The 19,674-nt window shown below is 41.0% G+C and overlaps 1 protein-coding gene across 2 annotated transcripts; it reads right to left on the bottom strand.

Annotated features, from left to right (window-relative positions):
- Positions 1 to 10,934: 10,934 nt before the first annotated feature.
- On the bottom strand, positions 10,935 to 19,674 carry LOC142915534 (speckle-type POZ protein-like). 2 transcript variants are annotated; one of them, XM_076061298.1, is made up of 8 exons: positions 19,566 to 19,674; positions 18,882 to 19,003; positions 18,558 to 18,709; positions 15,214 to 15,341; positions 14,252 to 14,429; positions 12,788 to 12,843; positions 12,238 to 12,360; positions 10,935 to 11,214 (listed from the first exon to the last, which is right to left on the bottom strand). In XM_076061298.1, exons 1-8 carry the CDS (start codon positions 19,641 to 19,643, stop codon positions 11,059 to 11,061), a joined length of 993 nt encoding a protein of 330 aa, XP_075917413.1. In that variant the 5' UTR covers positions 19,644 to 19,674; the 3' UTR covers positions 10,935 to 11,058. The 2 variants fall into 2 exon arrangements, with proteins under 2 accessions (XP_075917413.1, XP_075917414.1); XM_076061299.1 differs by lacking the exon at positions 19,566 to 19,674 and adding an exon at positions 19,426 to 19,513 and having other exon boundaries at positions 10,936 to 11,214.

Raw genomic sequence — 19,674 nt, 5'->3', positions numbered from 1 at the left:
TCAACGGCGGGCGCTGCGCGGCTCCCTGGCGTGTGCACCTGCAGGGACGGCTACTCGGGGCTTCGTTGCCACAAGCGTACGGCCACCATCTGCTGCTGCTGCTGCCGCCTCTCAAATCCCCGCCGTCAACTCTTCGTAGAGAGAGATTGGGGGGGGGGGGGGTATCCAATCGGGATTTCCTTGGCATTTTTCCATCCAGTCCTCTGCATTCTCAAACTGAAGTTTGTGGGCCAGTCTTCCACGGTCCATTCGCATCTCCCATTAGTCGCCATTGAAGTGTAAATTGGACCGTATCGCTGCATTGTATTGCAGGCTGCTGATTTTGTGGGAAGTGAAAAGTGGGCCGCAGAAAGGTGTATCTACTGGCTTTACGAAACACCTGTTGTAGCCTATAGTTACCTGTGTACTAGAGGACATCGAAAGAACGGGTCAACTCCTTGGTAGGTCGGTAAGCTGTACAATGTGGTTATTTATATAAGCATCGTGTCGATCTGTTGATTTGAGAGCTGGAATCAAGACATTCTTCCATATAAGCTGGTATGCTTGATTTGTCACATCGTGTTCCCTGAGATATCACAAATAGTGGCATCAAATGACTGCATCTAACAGAGAAATCCATGTTTAGAAGTCTGTCTCCTTCCTGTTTTATTTCCTCGTAATGATGAATATTTCAAATTTTCAGATTCAGGTTAATGTATCAAGATGCGTTAAAATTGTGGGGAAGATATGTGACCGTTAGTCATTATACCCTGGTCAATGCAGGTTGGTGAGGAAACTCACCCGACGTGGATAACCACACACCACTTGCACTCAGATGACCCCAACCACTCGGGACTCAAGCAGGTACACGGATAGCACCGGGAGGTCTTCATCCAGCTGTGGATTGATCGTGGTCAATGATGACATTCAATGTTTAAGGTGTAGTAGCGGTGCAATTGTTAGCGCAATGCACTATGAACCCAGCAGCGACTCAAGTTTGATTACTGATCACGGATGACATCAGTAGCGAGTGATATCTGAACTAATTCTGGGCACCTACCTGTCCTTCACCAATCCACACTGACCAATGTGGTGAATGATGGTCAAACAACCCCCATGGCAGAAACATCGTGGTGGAGGAATTTATCCAGCAGTGGATCGACAAAGGTCTTCACATTTAAATAAAATGTTTAGTGCCAAGCGATTGGACTACACATTTTAATTCTAGATTTAAAGCTTTCGTGACTGCTAGGATCCATACTCTTTGGTTCTATTGGGTAAAGTCAGCGCTGTCCTCCAGACAGTCTTGTCCCTTCACCTGATGAAGGCCGCTTGTGTTGTGGCCGAAACGTCGTGATTTTTTGTTATGTTATTTTCACCTACGTGACTTTACCCAATAGAACCAAAGAGTACTACACATTTTACCCAGCAGAATGGCGGTGATTATCGCACGCGCAAAACGAAATCGTCTCGCAAGTTCACAGTGTCACATTGTGCGTCTTCATTCTTTGTGCCGTCTGCCTTTTGCTAAGGCCAAGCGCGACATCCCGTGTAGTCACGGCGCTGTCACTGATCACCAATCGATTATATAATTACTGCACCTGAATGAGTTAAATGAAGACGTCACCCTGCTGCTGCTCTATGTAAGACCGGGAGCAAGTGAGGGCTTTACCATTCTGGCGAATTGCCCGATGATGCTGTATGTAATTATCAGCGAAACGTCGTATTCAAACTGTAAATGTTGGTGATTCACCCTTCAACACAGCGGTGGGCTGATGTAGTGAACTCTTTTGTCTTTTGTCAACGTGACACTTTTTTTGCTGATTGGCCGTGTCGGGTGGTGGAGGGTTACGACACATTTATAAATAACGCGATCTAACCCAAAAACCTTTATTATGAATCACGACTCTAATTACACCATAACTAGCTACGTGTCCACCAGGCTAACTACACTAATTACACCGTAATTAACTACATAACCACCAGGCTAACTACACTAATTACACCGTACCTAGCTACGTAACCACCAGGCTAACTACAATAATTACACCGTAACTAGCTACGTGACCACCAGGCTAACTACACTAATTACACCGTAACTAGCTACGTAACCACCAGGCTAACTACACTAATTACACCGTAACTAGCTACGTGACCACCAGGCTAATGACACTAATTACACCATAACTAGCTACATAACCACCAGGCTAACTACACTAATTACACCGTAACTAGCTACGTGACCACCAGGCTAACTACACTAACTACACCGTAACTAGCTACGTAACCACCAGGCTAACTACGCTAATTACACCGTAACTAGCTACGTGACCGCCAGGCTAACTACACTAATTACACCGTAACTAGCTACGTGATCACCAGGCTAACTACACTAATTACACCGTAACTAGCTACGTCACCACCAGGCTAACTACACTAATTACACCGTAACTAGCTCCGTAACCAACAGGCTAACTACACAAATTACACCGTAACTAGCTACGTAAGCACCAGGCTAACTACACTAATTACACCCTAACTAGCTACGTCACCACCAGGCTAACTACACTAATTACACCGTAACTAGCTACGTCACCACCAGGCTAACTACACTAATTACACCGTAAATAGCTCCGTAACCACCAGGCTAACTACACGAATTACACCGTAACAAGCTACGTAACCACCAGGCTAACTACACTAATTACACCGTAACCAGCTACGTAACCCCCAGGCTAACTACACTAATTACACCATAACTAGCTATGTCACCACCAGGCTAACTACACTAATTACACCGTAACTAGCTACGTAACCACCAGGCTAACTACACTAATTTCACCGTAACTAGCTACGTCACCACCAGGCTAACTACACTAATTACACCGTAACTAGCTACGTAACCACCAGGCTAACTACACTAATTACACCGTAACTAGCTACGCAACCACCAGGCTAACTACACTAATTACACCGTAACTAGCTACGTAACCACCAGGCTAACTACACTAATTACACCGTAACTAGCTACGTAACCACCAGGCTAACTACACTAATTACACCGTAACTAGCTACGTGACCACCAGGCTAACTACACTAACTACACTGGGAGTAGCTACAACGGACAGGACCCCAGCTTGGGTCCAAGTCCACGTGTTGGTGACTCTTCACGGACGTCGAATGTAGATCTTCAGGATGACAACAGCAACTCTGGGGAACCCAGCTTATATCCTCCGTGGCCGTGGCTGGCCCCACCCTTGGCCACGACCACCTTCTAGAATCCTCGAGCAGGATCTCGCCCCGACACGTGACCACCCCTAGCCCCCCCACTTGGGGACCCTGTGTAGACTTTACCAGTCACGTGTTCTCCGGGGTCAACCCGAGTGCCATGGCCTAAAGTAACCTGATTCCATGGCTGACACTCTCACACCCCATCCTGTAGGGGTCGGCAATGCACACCTGAGCGTGGTGTCACTCAGCGCTATGACTCAGCGCTCACAGAACCCCTCTCGGGCCAGCACGACACCCGCATACAAGTGGTGTCCACGATGTGAGTACATCGCACACCGTGCCCCTCTAGTGCCGGCATTACACAGCGACGTCTGCGACGTCAGTACATCTGCATTCCTCTTTCCATCCCAGAGTAACTCTCAGCATGCACCGCTCCACGCTTTTTTCCTAAATACTTTTCAGCTTTTGTTCCATGTTCTTGTTTGATAATTCTTATTTATCACCGGTGCTATGGTATAAGCCATGGTCCTTGTGTATTCTGTGCAACGGCATGGACCATAAATAGCTCGGCACACACCCGGCTTGTTGATGTCCAATTGAACGATGCAATGCGGTGGCACTGGAACCTTAAAGCAGGATCCAAAATCCTGGCTTCTCGAGTTGCCACGCATCACTTCCCCATCCATTTGCCTCAATACTGCAACTGTCCGGGAAGCACAGCAAATCGTGGAAAAACGAACGTCTCCCCATCCATTCGGATCTCAATACAGTCCCTCGCCAGCACTCGAGTCGCGTAAGCCTTTTTGGACCCACGCGCTTAACCTTCAACAATGTAACTTCAAACGTGATATTCTTGGGTCTTTCGGTAAAGTCACATAGATAGGTTCAAAGAAAATAATAAAAATAACAAAAAAACTGCAACGTTACTATCACAACACAAGCAATCGTCATCAGTAGAGCAATCTTATTATCTCTGAGATCAGGGCTAGGCCAGCCCTGAACAAGACCCGTCGACTCGATCAAGTCACTCACATTTCTGAAGAGATGCCGCGACACTAAGGTAATACCGATCGCCTTCACACTGACATCTGCTGTTGTCACTTCTCCCAATGGTAAACGGATCTTGTTCAGGGCTGGCCTAGCCCTGATCTCAGGGATAATAAGATTGCTCTCCTGATGACGATTGCTTGTGCTGTGATCGAAACGTCGTAGTTTTTTTGTTATTTTCTTTGAACCTATCTACGTGACTTTACCGAAAGACCCAAGAATGTGAATTCCTGCAGTCACGAAAGCTTTAAGTCAACATTCAAACGTGATTCTTGGAAATCCGAATGAAGTCCACAAGACACAAACACCTCATGAAAGACCCGATGTAAAAGGTACCTGGCTTCGATCTTCCGTAAAGCTTACGGGCTACCCTAAACAACATCCGGTCGATGCACAAAAAAGGAAAACAGAAAAAACTCTCCAGTGTGCGACTGGGCTCACCCAGAACCATGGAACATATAACAATTCAATGCCCGATTCACAAACATAATGGAGGCATTACAGTGATACAATCTGCTACAGCTGACGCAGTCATCCGGCTCTACCACCTCAAAGAAACATTATTGTAGTTGCTACATGTCTGCACATACGAATAAGAGGTTTGTGAAACTTGAATCGATGTGGTCATGCTATATAAAGCTGCTGCACTGGCTGAAATTGTCAGTTTGTATTTATGCATGTTGTTGTTGCAACGCGTTTTCTCAGTGGTCCGTGAACAGTACACGTCGTGTTGAGTGACCAGAACGACACGTACTGCCCCTTCGAGCTTAGTTGTTCCCCTAACTGATAAATGGAGGCTAATGAAAACACTGTTCGTACAGACGTGTCTAATGCCAGACAAGACATTGATTTATGGCACCAATTACCGCAAATGCGAGCTGTTACCTGAGCAAAATGTAACCAAGCAAAAAGTACATTTAAAATGAATAAATCCAACACTCAGTTCAGCAGAAAATACTGAACGTATGACCACCAAAAATAGAATGCGACTTCTAGATTTGAAGCTTTCGTGACTGCAAGGATGAAATTGTCAGTTTGTATTTATGCATGTTGTTGTTGCAATGCAACAACATGCATAGTGGTATTCCAAACTCCCAGGGAGGTGTATTATCATCTTGTGCTAATTCCAAACTTTGTCAGTGGTGCGTTTCATGCTAATTTCCTTTGTCAGAGCGTTTGCTGTTTGCCCCCTCACAGCTTAAAGGGAGGCGACCAGCGCTTGGCTTTCTTCACTCCAACGCTGCCCGCTGGACAGGTTGGTCCCTTCACCTGATGAAGGCCGCTTGTGTTGTGGCCGAAACGTCGTGATTTTTGTTGTTTTAATTTTTTTACCTACGTGACTTTACCGAATAGAACCAAAGAGTAAGAATGCCACTTATAATTATACACATTAAACAGGATGTAATTGAATGGAGTGGTGGCACTAGGAAACTGACGAAACAACCAGTTCAATTCCCAGCCACAGTTAACATCAGTGGGTGAAGAATGACCGACATGGTGTGGTGAGGCCTTCGTTTAAGCAGTGCGTTGACAAAACGCTGTAAATGATGAACAGTGAACACATTACAATTCTCTAGTGAACTGTTTATCAACACATGGTAAACATGCCTATAAAAGTGGCAAGGCTCCAAAATACAACTTGTTAAAATGTTGTTGTTGGGTGTCAATTGAAATTTGACATATCCACATATCTGTAACATTCCCAGAGTAAAGAACATGACAACTTAAACTGGACATATTTCCAGGTACATTCATGTTTTTTCAACTTTTAAATACACAGCAAAATAGATTCAAAGCTTTCGTGACTGCAGGAATGACTCTTTGGTTCTTTCGGGTAAAGTGTAGTAATTTCTTTCGACGAGACTTTACCGAAAATAAAAAGTGTAACACTGCAAAATGTCATGAATGAAAATATTAACATCAAAAAAAACAAAGTGCAATTTGATGTCCAATTGAACGATGCAATGCGGTGGCACTGGAACCTTAAAGCAGGATCCAAAATCCTGGCTTCTCGAGTTGCCACGCATCACTTCCCCATCCATTTGCCTCAATACTGCAACTGTCCGGGAAGCACAGCAAATCGTGGAAAAACGAACGTCTCCCCATCCATTCGGATCTCAATACAGTCCCTCGCCAGCACTCGAGTCGCGTAAGCCTTTTTGGACCCACGCGCTTAACCTTCAACAATGTAACTTCAAACGTGATATTCTTGGGTCTTTCGGTAAAGTCACATAGATAGGTTCAAAGAAAATAATAAAAATAACAAAAAAACTGCAACGTTTCTATCACAACACAAGCAATCGTCATCAGGAGAGCAATCTTATTATCTCTGAGATCAGGGCTAGGCCAGCCCTGAACAAGACCCGTCGACTCGATCAAGTCACTCACATTTCTGAAGAGATGCCGCGACACTAAGGTAATACCGATCGCCTTCACAATGACATCTGCTGTTGTCACTTCTCCCAATGGTAAACGGATCTTGTTCAGGGCTGGCCTAGCCCTGATCTCAGGGATAATAAGATTGCTCTCCTGATGACGATTGCTTGTGCTGTGATCGAAACGTCGTAGTTTTTTTGTTATTTTCTTTGAACCTATCTACGTGACTTTACCGAAAGACCCAAGAATGTGAATTCCTGCAGTCACGAAAGCTTTAAGTCAACATTCAAACGTGATTCTTGGAAATCCGAATGAAGTCCACAAGACACAAACACCTCATGAAAGACCCGATGTAAAAGGTACCTGGCTTCGATCTTCCGTAAAGCTTACGGGCTACCCTAAACAACATCCGGTCGATGCACAAAAAAGGAAAACAGAAAAAACTCTCCAGTGTGCGACTGGGCTCACCCAGAACCATGGAACATATAACAATTCAATGCCCGATTCACAAACATAATGGAGGCATTACAGTGATACAATCTGCTACAGCTGACGCAGTCATCCGGCTCTACCACCTCAAAGAAACATTATTGTAGTTGCTACATGTCTGCACATACGAATAAGAGGTTTGTGAAACTTGAATCGATGTGGTCATGCTATATAAAGCTGCTGCACTGGCTGAAATTGTCAGTTTGTATTTATGCATGTTGTTGTTGCAACGCGTTTTCTCAGTGGTCCGTGAACAGTACACGTCGTGTTGAGTGACCAGAACGACACGTACTGCCCCTTCGAGCTTAGTTGTTCGCCTAACTGATAAATGGAGGCTAATGAAAACACTGTTCGTACAGACGTGTCTAATGCCAGACAAGACATTGATTTATGGCACCAATTACCGCAAATGCGAGCTGTTACCTGAGCAAAATGTAACCAAGCAAAAAGTACATTTAAAATGAATAAATCCAACACTCAGTTCAGCAGAAAATACTGAACGTATGACCACCAAAAATAGAATGCGACTTCTAGATTTGAAGCTTTCGTGACTGCAAGGATGAAATTGTCAGTTTGTATTTATGCATGTTGTTGTTGCAATGCAACAACATGCATAGTGGTATTCCAAACTCCCAGGGAGGTGTATTATCATCTTGTGCTAATTCCAAACTTTGTCAGTGGTGCGTTTCATGCTAATTTCCTTTGTCAGAGCGTTTGCTGTTTGCCCCCTCACAGCTTAAAGGGAGGCGACCAGCGCTTGGCTTTCTTCACTCCAACGCTGCCCGCTGGACAGGTTGGTCCCTTCACCTGATGAAGGCCGCTTGTGTTGTGGCCGAAACGTCGTGATTTTTGTTGTTTTAATTTTTTTACCTACGTGACTTTACCGAATAGAACCAAAGAGTAAGAATGCCACTTATAATTATACACATTAAACAGGATGTAATTGAATGGAGTGGTGGCACTAGGAAACTGACGAAACAACCAGTTCAATTCCCAGCCACAGTTAACATCAGTGGGTGAAGAATGACCGACATGGTGTGGTGAGGCCTTCGTTTAAGCAGTGCGTTGACAAAACGCTGTAAATGATGAACAGTGAACACATTACAATTCTCTAGTGAACTGTTTATCAACACATGGTAAACATGCCTATAAAAGTGGCAAGGCTCCAAAATACAACTTGTTAAAATGTTGTTGTTGGGTGTCAATTGAAATTTGACATATCCACATATCTGTAACATTCCCAGAGTAAAGAACATGACAACTTAAACTGGACATATTTCCAGGTACATTCATGTTTTTTCAACTTTTAAATACACAGCAAAATAGATTCAAAGCTTTCGTGACTGCAGGAATGACTCTTTGGTTCTTTCGGGTAAAGTGTAGTAATTTCTTTCGACGAGACTTTACCGAAAATAAAAAGTGTAACACTGCAAAATGTCATGAATGAAAATATTAACATCAAAAACAATTTTAATGAAAAAAATGTGGAATAAGTGGTGCAGAGCTAAAAGCAGCTTTTTTTCTTATATCCAAATACTGATTTCTAGAAGAGATCAGATAACGGTAATATATTTACCACATGAAAAGGGTTTATATTGCCATTTATAATGCAAATCAATTTAGAAAACACGTAATATACAAGAATGGTTCATTTTGCAATTCCAATCATCTGCTGACAATTCATTGTAAAAGGGCCTTACAAAACATTTATATTACATCCAAAACAGTATTATCTGTAATGGAAAAAGATAAAAAGGTCAAACATTGGGGCACTATACCGCATTTCTAGCTTCAAGTTTATATTTTTGTATTACAATTGTAGCAAAATTTTTTAATTTAACCAATTAACATATTTTCATCTCTGAATATGCAAAAAAACTCGTGGGAAGAACCCAAAACTGTCTTGCATGCAATCACACTTTTTCAAAACACACACTTTTTACAAAGACCATATTATTATTTCTGCAATTATATATATTTTTTGGCAGTTACAGTATATCCATTTTCCAATAAACATTTACATTTGGCGCAAAGTGTTTTCAATTTCGGAAGTCATACAAGGCAACAATTTGAAGAGTACATTATCGGTAACTGCCTGATACATTTCAGGGGTCAATTAGTCCACCGCACTCACACTCACTTATGACAGCATAGACTTGCTGCAGATTAGAACCCCAATCAGATTTCAATGCTTTAACTCTCACCATGACAACAAATAACTTCCCCGAATCACCTAATCAGTTTTTAATTGAATAGGTAGAGTGCAATGTACCATATACATCTTTAGCATCAAATATATATAAGGACGAAACTAAAATATTAAACAAATAACAAAATAAATAGACTGCTTACAACACTGGCTATCCTTAATTTTGCATGTATTATCCAACTTGTTTTGTACGTTTAACACGTAAAAAAAACTCCAACATTCTCGTCGTTTGCATTTGTTCATATCCCAACACATTGCATTAGATTGTAATATTCTTAAAATCGACTCAAATCCATGACACTGCTCATTTGTTGTACTTTCATATTATATCCTGCAGCTTTGAATATTTTTTAAATCTGTGCTTCCAAATCTATGTGTGTAATCCTTCAAAGCTTATGCAATTTTATGTACAGTTTAATTTTAAGTGAGAGGTTACGTAAAACAGCGCTGATGCAAAAATTATGGTCCTTCCAATCACGTAAAACTCTGGGTTGACATGATGCTACGAGTTTGCAATAGATGAAATTCATAATAAAAACAAATCATTACAATATAATACGAAACAAAACTTAGAAAACAGCACATCTTGTTTCCGTGAATACAAACTACTAAATTGATGGACATAAGATTTACTTTTGTTGTAAGTCAAAAACCTTTGGGTCATACATGAAAGCCCATACGAGCAAAAAAGTGAAATGTTATCAACTGCGTAACATGGCCAAATTGATGCTGTGCCTTGCCTTTTCTTACACCGAGCACTCCATCCATGCTTTGTTATACGCAGGATACACGACTGCAATATTATCTTTGTCAGTCTTCAAACTCGCGCAATCATAGTACTCCTGTTCTAGTCAATGCATAAGCTGTCTGTGCAATGAAAAATCAATCTGAAAAGTTTACCTCTTGAATTAAGGCCTTATATGGCTTGGCACATTCTTATCTTTCAGAACTGGTTGTTCCCTATACCACTATCTGTAACCTTGAGTACACAGACACTGGACGAATACTCATCCTTCACGTTAAGGTAGACATTGCAGGGTTTTAGACCATTCTGTTTTTGCTTAACTAAACAATTGAACCAAATTGTCCTGCCACCTAGGGACAATCACATCGAACGTTTTATTTTACACTCTCTCAATTGGGATATGTCGTGGTGTTTATTAGGTTGTAGTTTTCCACTTTTTCTACATATATACTTGTTTATAGAGTTGTAGATGTATAGATGTAACACTATATTACATGGTAAAGTGAATTTGGCCACCTTTTTGTGAAAGTAAACATATTTGCTTAAATTAACATTATTTTCAAAGCAGAGGAAAGTTGGTAGTCTGATGCAAAGTCTTCACGGTTGTTTGCATGGAGGCCACAGGTAAATAACCGCACCGTGCAGCCAAAGTTTTCCTGGTCATAGATGTTCTTTGCCTGCCACCGTTAAGTCTGTTTGAGACGCTTGCATGGAGGTCCCAGCTGTGGAGACTGGGCCGTGGCCAAGGCACGGAAAGCATCCGCAACCAGGTGAGGGCGAGACAGAACCATGGACTTCCAGCCCGCCGTCTCCATTACGTCCATCGCATGACTGCAAGTACAAGTCAGGGTTAAGCGAGCTCCTAATAAGCAGTGTCTATAAGGATTGGGGCAAACGGTTAGTCTCCATTAAAAGGGACTGTAATGCAAATTGCCAGGTAACATCATCAATGTTACGCAGCTCAGTGACAGTCACACTCTCACTAGACTTGCCTGTTTATTATGAAGTCAATGGCCCGGGCCTTCAACTGCTCTGCACTGTGCAAATCGGCCAAGATCAAAGTCTCTACAACATTTTCCACCGACAAGTTTGTGCATAGTGCCTCCTCGCACATCACCTTCAACCTCTCTAATGCATACTTGAGAAAAGTAAAAACAAAGTGCAATTTCAGTATTAAGAACACTATTTTCTCTACCTATTTCGCTTGTATAACATTCCCTCACCCCATGAACTACTTTATAAACGCAGTATATAGCAGTCAAATGTTTGAGAATTTTCTTAAAACATGGCATCAACCTTTCAGCATATTTATGTTTTAAGTCATGTATTTATTGATCTCTACTATAATTAGGGGTCCTTGTCCTAAACTTTATTATATTGGTTACAAAGTCATGCAAATTACAAAGGAGGTGAGATGTTGTTTTCCAAGAGCTTAAAGAGTTTGGTTGTTAAGCTGATAAACAATGCAACTGCAAGCCACCATATTTCAACTCTAGCAGAATATTAAACTTTAATGAACAAAGCTTGAACATGCGACTTTATACGATTTGTATTCTTATTTCATTACAATCGCTTTAGGAACTATTGAATATGATGTTCCAGAAGGGAGAGTAATGACTCTTAACTGATTATCTGGCAGATCTTCAGGAACAGCAGGATATCCGTTTCCTTAATAAAAGTATATTTGTTCCAATTTATTTCTATACAGCCATGCCATATCAAACAATCTTTTAAAACACTTCCCTTTATTTTATTACTAATTGTATCAATTGTTAATGTGATTAACAAAAAACCCTCAATACAAGAACACACAGCCAAATGGTTGCACTTAGGATAAAAATGCTGCATGTGAATGCACTTCAATGCACACGTACTAGCCTCTAGCATGGACTAATACCAGTTTGACATTCAATTCAATTGTGAAATTGCATGACAATTTATATTTTTTGTTGAAAATTCAATCATCTCCCAGGACATCAATTCCAAAACCTGAAAGCACTAATGTGAACGTCTACATCATATACATTTGCTATTCATATTATTTGTGACACGGGCTTTAGAAAATACCTAAATGCTGTTTTAATTTCACTTGCGACCTACAACTGCATACCGATACATCACAAGGTGGTGCGATCTCATGTTAATATTTTAAGCGTGTAACCTTGTCAGCAGCGGCCAGCAGCTCATCAGCCATCTTCTCCAGGTTTGGAGCCCTTCCCGTATAGACAAAACTCATCATTTCCTTGAACACGTCAGGCTCCACATCATTAATCTCCACTCGATTCTGCAAGGTAGCAACACAATATATTCAAATTAACTTCGGCATATATTTGGAGACGAAAATATAGCATTAAATTAAATAAACATCCTTTATATCTACACAACACATGTAAAGTGGCTCCATTCAAGTTGTATTCAACTTGCCGATGACTATTTATTGCGCGTAATAAATCCATTCTTGACACACATGCAATGGCCTTCTGTGAAATGTTGTATAAAAAATAGCTATAAAATACAATCTAACATTCCCTCAGAATGAATACTTTTTGATAATAAATGTGCAATGCGCCAAAAGAGTTACTAGGGTAATAGTTCAACATTTGACAGCACTCTCAAGAGATACTTATCAACCGATCCATTGTGACAAATGCACCTTGGAAATGTATGATCACAGTATTAATGTGCTGTATTAAGATTGCATTTAAAGATACCTTTTTGCTCTCTTCCATTTCATGTTCAAACATAGCATTAAAAACAAGTGACCGACCTGAAAAAGGTAAAGCAACTGTTAACAAATAGAGTAAAACCTTGGATTGCGAGAATAATTTGTTCCGGAAACGTGTTTGTAATCCAAAGCACTCGTATATCAAAGCACTCGTATATCAGTTGTGATCACGTGACGCTCGGCAGACAAAGCGTATACGTACTACTCGTATTGCAAAACCTCACTCGTTTATCAAATTAATATTTATTTAAAAAATTTGCTCGTCTTGCAAAACACTTGCAGACCAAGTTACTCGCAATTCAAGGTTTTACTGTACAGTGAATTGGAAAAACACCAGAATGTGGTACAGACACATTTAGATGTTATATCTAGAGATCAAATAATCTAGATACAAAAGAGGTAAAATCCAGATCCATATTTTATTTCATATGGCATATCCATTACAGATTTGTCAAACATTTGTCAAATAAATGTCCAAATTAGAGGCTCAAAACCTACACCATAACTGCATTGTGAAAAATGAATTCCTGCACAACAACGATATAGTGAAGTAAATAAAAACGGAATAAAAACTTTAGCAACAGGCTAATTAAATATGTTCATCTCTCACACAATACAATATTACATTTATATATGTAGTGACATCGCGAATGTCACTGTGTAATGCCGGCTATAGAGAGGCACGGCGTGCGATGTATTAACATCGCGGGCACCACGTGGATGTGGGTGCAGTACCGGCCCGAGAGGGGCATGGTGAGCGCTGTCTGACAGTGCTGAGTGGCACCACGCTCTGCGTGGGGTGCCGACCCCTACAGGATAGGGTGTGAGAGTGCTGGCCATGGGAATGGGGTTACCAAGGGCCATGGCACTTGACCACGAAGGACACGTGACCGGTAAAGTGTACACAGGGCCCCCAGGTGGGGGCTAGGGGTGGTCACGTGTCAGGGCCGGGAACCCGCTAGAGGATTCCAGAAGGTGGTCGTGGCCAAGGGCGGAGCCACCCCCGCCACAGAGGATAAAAGCCGGGTCCCTGAGAGGGACCGGCTGCTGTTGTTCATCCTGAAGAATCTACGTCCTACAAGAGTCACCAATACGTGGACCCGGACCCCGGCCAGGGTCCGGTCCGTCGTAGCTAATTCCCGTGTAATTAGTGTAGATAGCCTGGTGGTCCACCACCATAGGTTGTTCATGTGTTACGGGGTAGTACCCCGTGTGTCGGTTGAAGAAGTGCGTCTGTGACTCAGTTGAATTCATTACACATATTTACTGATGTATCCTTTAACAAAAAGCATTACAAATTGACGTAAGCATTTGCCAGTGTTAGTTAATAAAATTCAGTGTAAAACAGGAAATGGCTGTAGTTGATTACCCCAAACTAATTACAGTATCATTAATTATATGGTTCTATTGTACACTAAACGACGCATGTGTTGCTTGTTGTGGCACAGACCTGCCAATACGGCCTTGTGTGCTTTAAACTCCTGGCCACCAACACGAAGCAGGCAGTCAGTGAAGCGGGAATTGTCCCAGATCTCCCCGAAGTCAACTGCCAGCCGGCAATCTGGCACTATCAATGTACTCATGCTGGATTGACCAGAAATGTTCACGGAATCCTGCACCACACTAACCTGCATAGACATCAACCAGCTTTGAGAAGGCATTTGATGATTTTTTTTTACAAATCCTCACTTAACTACACATTTTGCATGAAGATGTAGGCTTTGGTTCAATCAAGCAAGCAAATCTGCACAGACATCCTATATCAGAACAAGTGTTGTGAATAATGCCAAAATAGAGGTCCGTGAAATGTTTTTCATATTAATCAATTTTCATTCTATATTTTTGTCAAGTTATTTTACACTGTATAAACAGTTTAAACAGGTAGTGAGGCCCCTAATTATGGGTTCTGCACAACAACAGAGGAAGTGAACAGCCCTTCTTGATGTGCTTCCTTTCATTATCAAAAATGCTTGTATTTTGTAAAGTATTTTAAAGGTAAAAAATATAAATCTGGCTGATTAAAAGGACCCCCCTAAGGACAAGAAACATTTACATCAAACTGGCTGATGTCCGAGAATAGGAAAAGGAATTCATGTGGTGACATTTAAACAAAACACTTTATGTAATACCTGACATTCTAGTTTATAAAAATGTCAAGGTTTAAATATAAACACTATCCAGAGGGAGAAAACCTAAAAAAAATTACGCTTGATTATTTAATTGTTGTGCTATGTTAACTCTAGCACCAGTGGAGGAAAAACGTGCTTGTAAAACTCATGTTAACAATTTCCTTCTATGGAACAGGGAAAGTAATTATTACAATCTTCAATTAAGTAGAATATTGACTCCAACTGTGCAATTGTAATGACTAAAATAGAAAATTACACATTAGCTGCAGCATGTCATACTTACTTCACCAAATAGTGTCAGATTGTTATCTGGAAGCAAGCTATTAGATTCATCAAGCAAAAAATCTCTTCGAATGAATTTTTTAAATCCCCAGTCTTTTCCTTGGAAAAAGCGGTATGCTCGCGGGCTCTCTGTAAAAAAATAGATTTCAAACAATACTCACCAGTTCTTACAATAAACGGTGGTAATTTCATGTAATGGGAAAAAATTTTTTAATTCTATTTTCAAAGTGTAAAGACAGCAATGTATTCTAAAGCCCTGCGCCACGGTGGCAGTCAACTGCCTCGCCTGGTATATAGGTCATGGGTTCGATCTCAACCCTGATGCCTGTATATTTGGAATCTGCATGTTCTCCTTGTGGTTGCATGTATTTTTATGCAGATCTTCCGGTTTTTCCCTCAATATTTATAAAAATCCAGAGTATTTGGCTGCTATACATTTCCACACAATAAGCCATCTCGTTAAGCTATCGTTTGTGGCCGGGGCACTTCTGAAAAAGAGCTATGTACAGTGAGGGAAAAAAGTATTTGATTCCCTGCTGATTTTGTACGTTTGCCCACTGACAAAGAAATGATCAGTCTATCATTTTAATGGTAGGTTTATTTGAACAGTGAGACAGAAAAACAACAAAATTCAGAAAAACGCATGTCAAAAATGTTATAAATTGATTTGCATTTTAATGAGGGAAATAAGTATTTGACCCCTCTGCAAAACATGACCTAGTACTTGGTGGCAAAACCCTTGTTGGCAATCACAGAGGTCAGACGTTTCTTGTAGTTGGCCACCTGGTTTGCACACATCTCAGGAGGGATTTTGTCCCACTCCTCTTTGCAGATCTTCTCCAAGTCATTAAGGTTTCGAGGCTGATGTTTGGCAACTCGAACCTTCAGCTCCCTCCACATATTTTCTATGGGATTAAGGTCTGGAGACTGGCTAGGCCACTCCAGGACCTTAATGTGCTTTTTCTTGAGCCACTCCTTTGTTGCCTTGGCCGTGTGTTTTAGGTTATTGTCATGCTGGGATACCCATACAGGACCCATTTTCAATGCCCTGGCTGAGGGAAGGAGGTTCTCACCCAAGATTTGACGGTACATGGCCCCGTCCATTTTCCCTTTGATGCGGTGAAGTTGTCCCGTCCCCTTAGCAGAAAAACACCCCCAAAGCATAATGTTTACACCTCCATGTTTGACAGTGGGGATGGTGTTCTTGGGGTCATAGGCAGCATTCCTCCTCCTCCAAACACGGCGAGTTGAGTTGATGCCAAAGAGGTCCATTTTGGTCTCATCTGACCACAACACTTTCACCCAGTTGTCCTCTGAATCACTCAGATGTTCATTGGCAAGCTTCAGACAGGCATGTATATGTACTTTGTTTTGCAGGGGGACCTTGCGGGCGCTGCAGGATTTCAGTCCTTCACGACGTAGTGTGTTACCAATTGTTTTCTTGGTGACTATGGTCCCAGCTGCCTTGAGATCATTGACAAGATCCTCCCGTGTAGTTCTGGGCTGATTCCTCACCGTTCTCATGATCATTGCAACCCCACGAGGTGAGATCTTGCATGGGGCCCCAAACCGAGGGAGATTGACAGTTCTTTTGTGTTTCTTCCATTTGCGAATAATCGCACCAACTGTTGTCACCTTCTCACCAAGCTGCTTGGCAATGGTCTTGTAGCCCATTCCAGCCTTGTGTAGGTCTACAATCTTGTCCCTGACATCCTTGGAGAGCTCTTTGGTCTTGGCCATGGTGGAGAGTTTGGAATCTGATTGATTGCTTCTGTGGAAAGGTGTCTGTTATACAGGTAAGCTGAGATTAGGAGCACTCCCTTTAAGAGTGTGCTCCTAATCTCAGCTCGTTACCTGTATAAACGACACCTGGGAGCCAGAAATCTTTCTGATTGAGAGGGAGTCAAATACTTATTTCCCTCATTAAAATGCCAATCAATTTATACAATTTTTGACATGCGTTTTTCTGGATTTTGTTGTAGTTATTCTGTCTCTCAATGTTGAAATAAACCTACCATTAAAATTATAGACTGATCATTTCTTTGTTAGTGGGCAAACGTACAAAATCAGCAGGGCATCAAATACTTTTTTCCCACACTGTAGTTCAGTGGGCCTTGCCTGGTAAAATAAAAATAGTTCAGTTTAGCTTTTAACTTCAAGGTAGATGAAAATCAGACCTGGATTTAAGTGTATGAAGATATAGTTCATATGGATTAGTTGAATGTGTTTGTGTATTAATAATGCTTGTCTTTGTAAACATGGTTGTGTGACGTGAGTTACATGTTAACATTACCAAAGACAACACCAAAGCAAATAATAAGAAAAAAACATGAAAGTTTAAAACAAAAAGATAGATTTAGACTCTCAGAAACATGTTAATAGCCTTAGCAAAGCACAGTAAATGTATGGATGTCATCACTTAAAATAGTTATCGCGCATTGAAAGAGTATCCTGAAAGTAATAAGGCAATTATAAAACAAACAATATGAACCACTAAAGCAAGGTAAAGGAGAAGTGTGAAATGGGATGAAAATGCCAACCTTTGTAAAACCACCAGAAATGAATAAAAAAATGGATGAGAATACAAACAAAAATAATGAAGTTGTAATAAACAGTGAGTGCAAGCAGAAAAATGAAGCCGTCACTTGATAAATTACAATGGAATAACACATGGTGAAGATTGTAAAACTAGGAAAAGAAATGTCCGTGAATGACAATGTCCAGGTACACTAAGCAAAATAAAATAATTATTGGAGGGTCAATATCATGGAAAACACAAAAAATATGCATAATGGCAACTTCTGAAGGTGGAACAGGATCAAGAGCACTTTTGGAATATTAATTTGATAATGAAAAGTTGCAATGTGCTACAGGATGAAAGATTCCAATCTAGTGCATATTACCTACTATGAAACACTGATTACAAATAGAAACACTGACAAATGGAACAAAACCAAAAAGTACACAAAGCGTGGAGAGAAGTATGTTGAGAATTACAGTGAGAAACTGAAAGAGGAACACGTTGGTCAAATCAAAACGGCAAATTAGAGACAACATATTGACTGTTGTAAATATAGATTGGGCTTGGACAGGACACATCGCTAAATGGGATGGTTGATGGATGAGACTAGTGGTCGAATAGGAAGAAAAGTAGAGTACATGCCCAAGACGATGTCAAACGTAGACAAGGAGATATTAGATCAGCTCATGTGAAGGATGAGGGATGGTGTTCGTAAGGTTTATACAATGTTTCAAGCAGTCGATAAATAATGGCTGATTATGATATAATCCTGTTACCAAATACACATATGACGTGAATTGATACTTAAATACAAGTAGTTTCACCCATAGCCTTGGTTTCCTCTCCCTTGGCATTAAGAATAGAAACCTTGAACTTGGCGTAGACTTCACTCTTGGGACAGCTGACCAATAACAAGTACAACGATAGGTAATCTTTACTCTCTTCGTCAAGACCCTTGGGGTGTATGCGTAGGCACCTGATTGAACATATAAACAAGACATATTAGGTGTGTATGTACGCGCAGACTACATTGCTAAAACAATATAGTATGAACTAAAACATGCACTATGCAAAATTGTTCTAGTAAAGCACCTCCGTGAGCATTGTGATTTTTTTTAATGTCATAAAATAGCCAGAATTTACTGTACCATTTCAATGTATCATTGGTGCCTGCTGAAAATGTAGAACTCTTGAGAACTTGGCCCATTTCTTCACGACAGAAGCTGAAATTGTTGATGGTCCACATATAAGAGAACTTTACAACCTTAACCTGAAATACACGAGCACATAACAGCTATAAAGCTCATTCATTACCATAAATACATGACCATTGACAAACCCTCAAGTATTTCACCCACACATCTGAATATTGTGCTCAAAAACACAAACTGCCTATAAGGAAAGAAACATTACTGTACATGAAAGGGTCTTATTAGTGTTCTGGGATTACCTTGCATGTTCATTACTGCACAGCGTTAACACAAGTCTCAACATGTCATAGATTAGAGTGTGCAATAAAAGGCCTTTTTATTTTTTTTATTTGATAAAAACTGCTGCCCCTTTTGTAAAAATACACTACCAGTCAAAATCAGAGACAATTATCTAGTATAATGTTGTTAGTGCAATTCTATGAACTTTGCAATCTGATGTACAAAAATAGCCTGTACAATGATAATCCATAATTGCACTTACACATAATTATGAAACCATTTTGGATGGCTTTGCGATGAACAAAAAACGTGTAAAAGTTAAATGCATTAGCCATGCGCATACTTTGACCGGCACAAGACGGAGACCCGTTGAATGTGATTGGCCACAGGGGAACAAGTTACCTGTGTGTAGCACCAGCTTTCTGCGATGGGCGCATTGGACATTTCAGACGGAGGTGGGGAGCTCGGGGCCCTGGACATGTTTGCTTCGAATGCGAGGGAAGTGACATCA

Source organism: Petromyzon marinus, unplaced genomic scaffold (genome assembly GCF_048934315.1).
Source record: "Petromyzon marinus isolate PM22_M1 ecotype Great Lakes invasive population unplaced genomic scaffold, UKy_Petmar_22M1.pri1.0 PM_G_Scaffold_32, whole genome shotgun sequence".
Classification (NCBI taxonomy): Eukaryota; Metazoa; Chordata; class Hyperoartia; order Petromyzontiformes; family Petromyzontidae; genus Petromyzon; species Petromyzon marinus.
The sequence above is the reverse complement of the archived record's forward strand: the minus strand, read 5'-3'. Positions and strand labels throughout refer to the sequence as shown.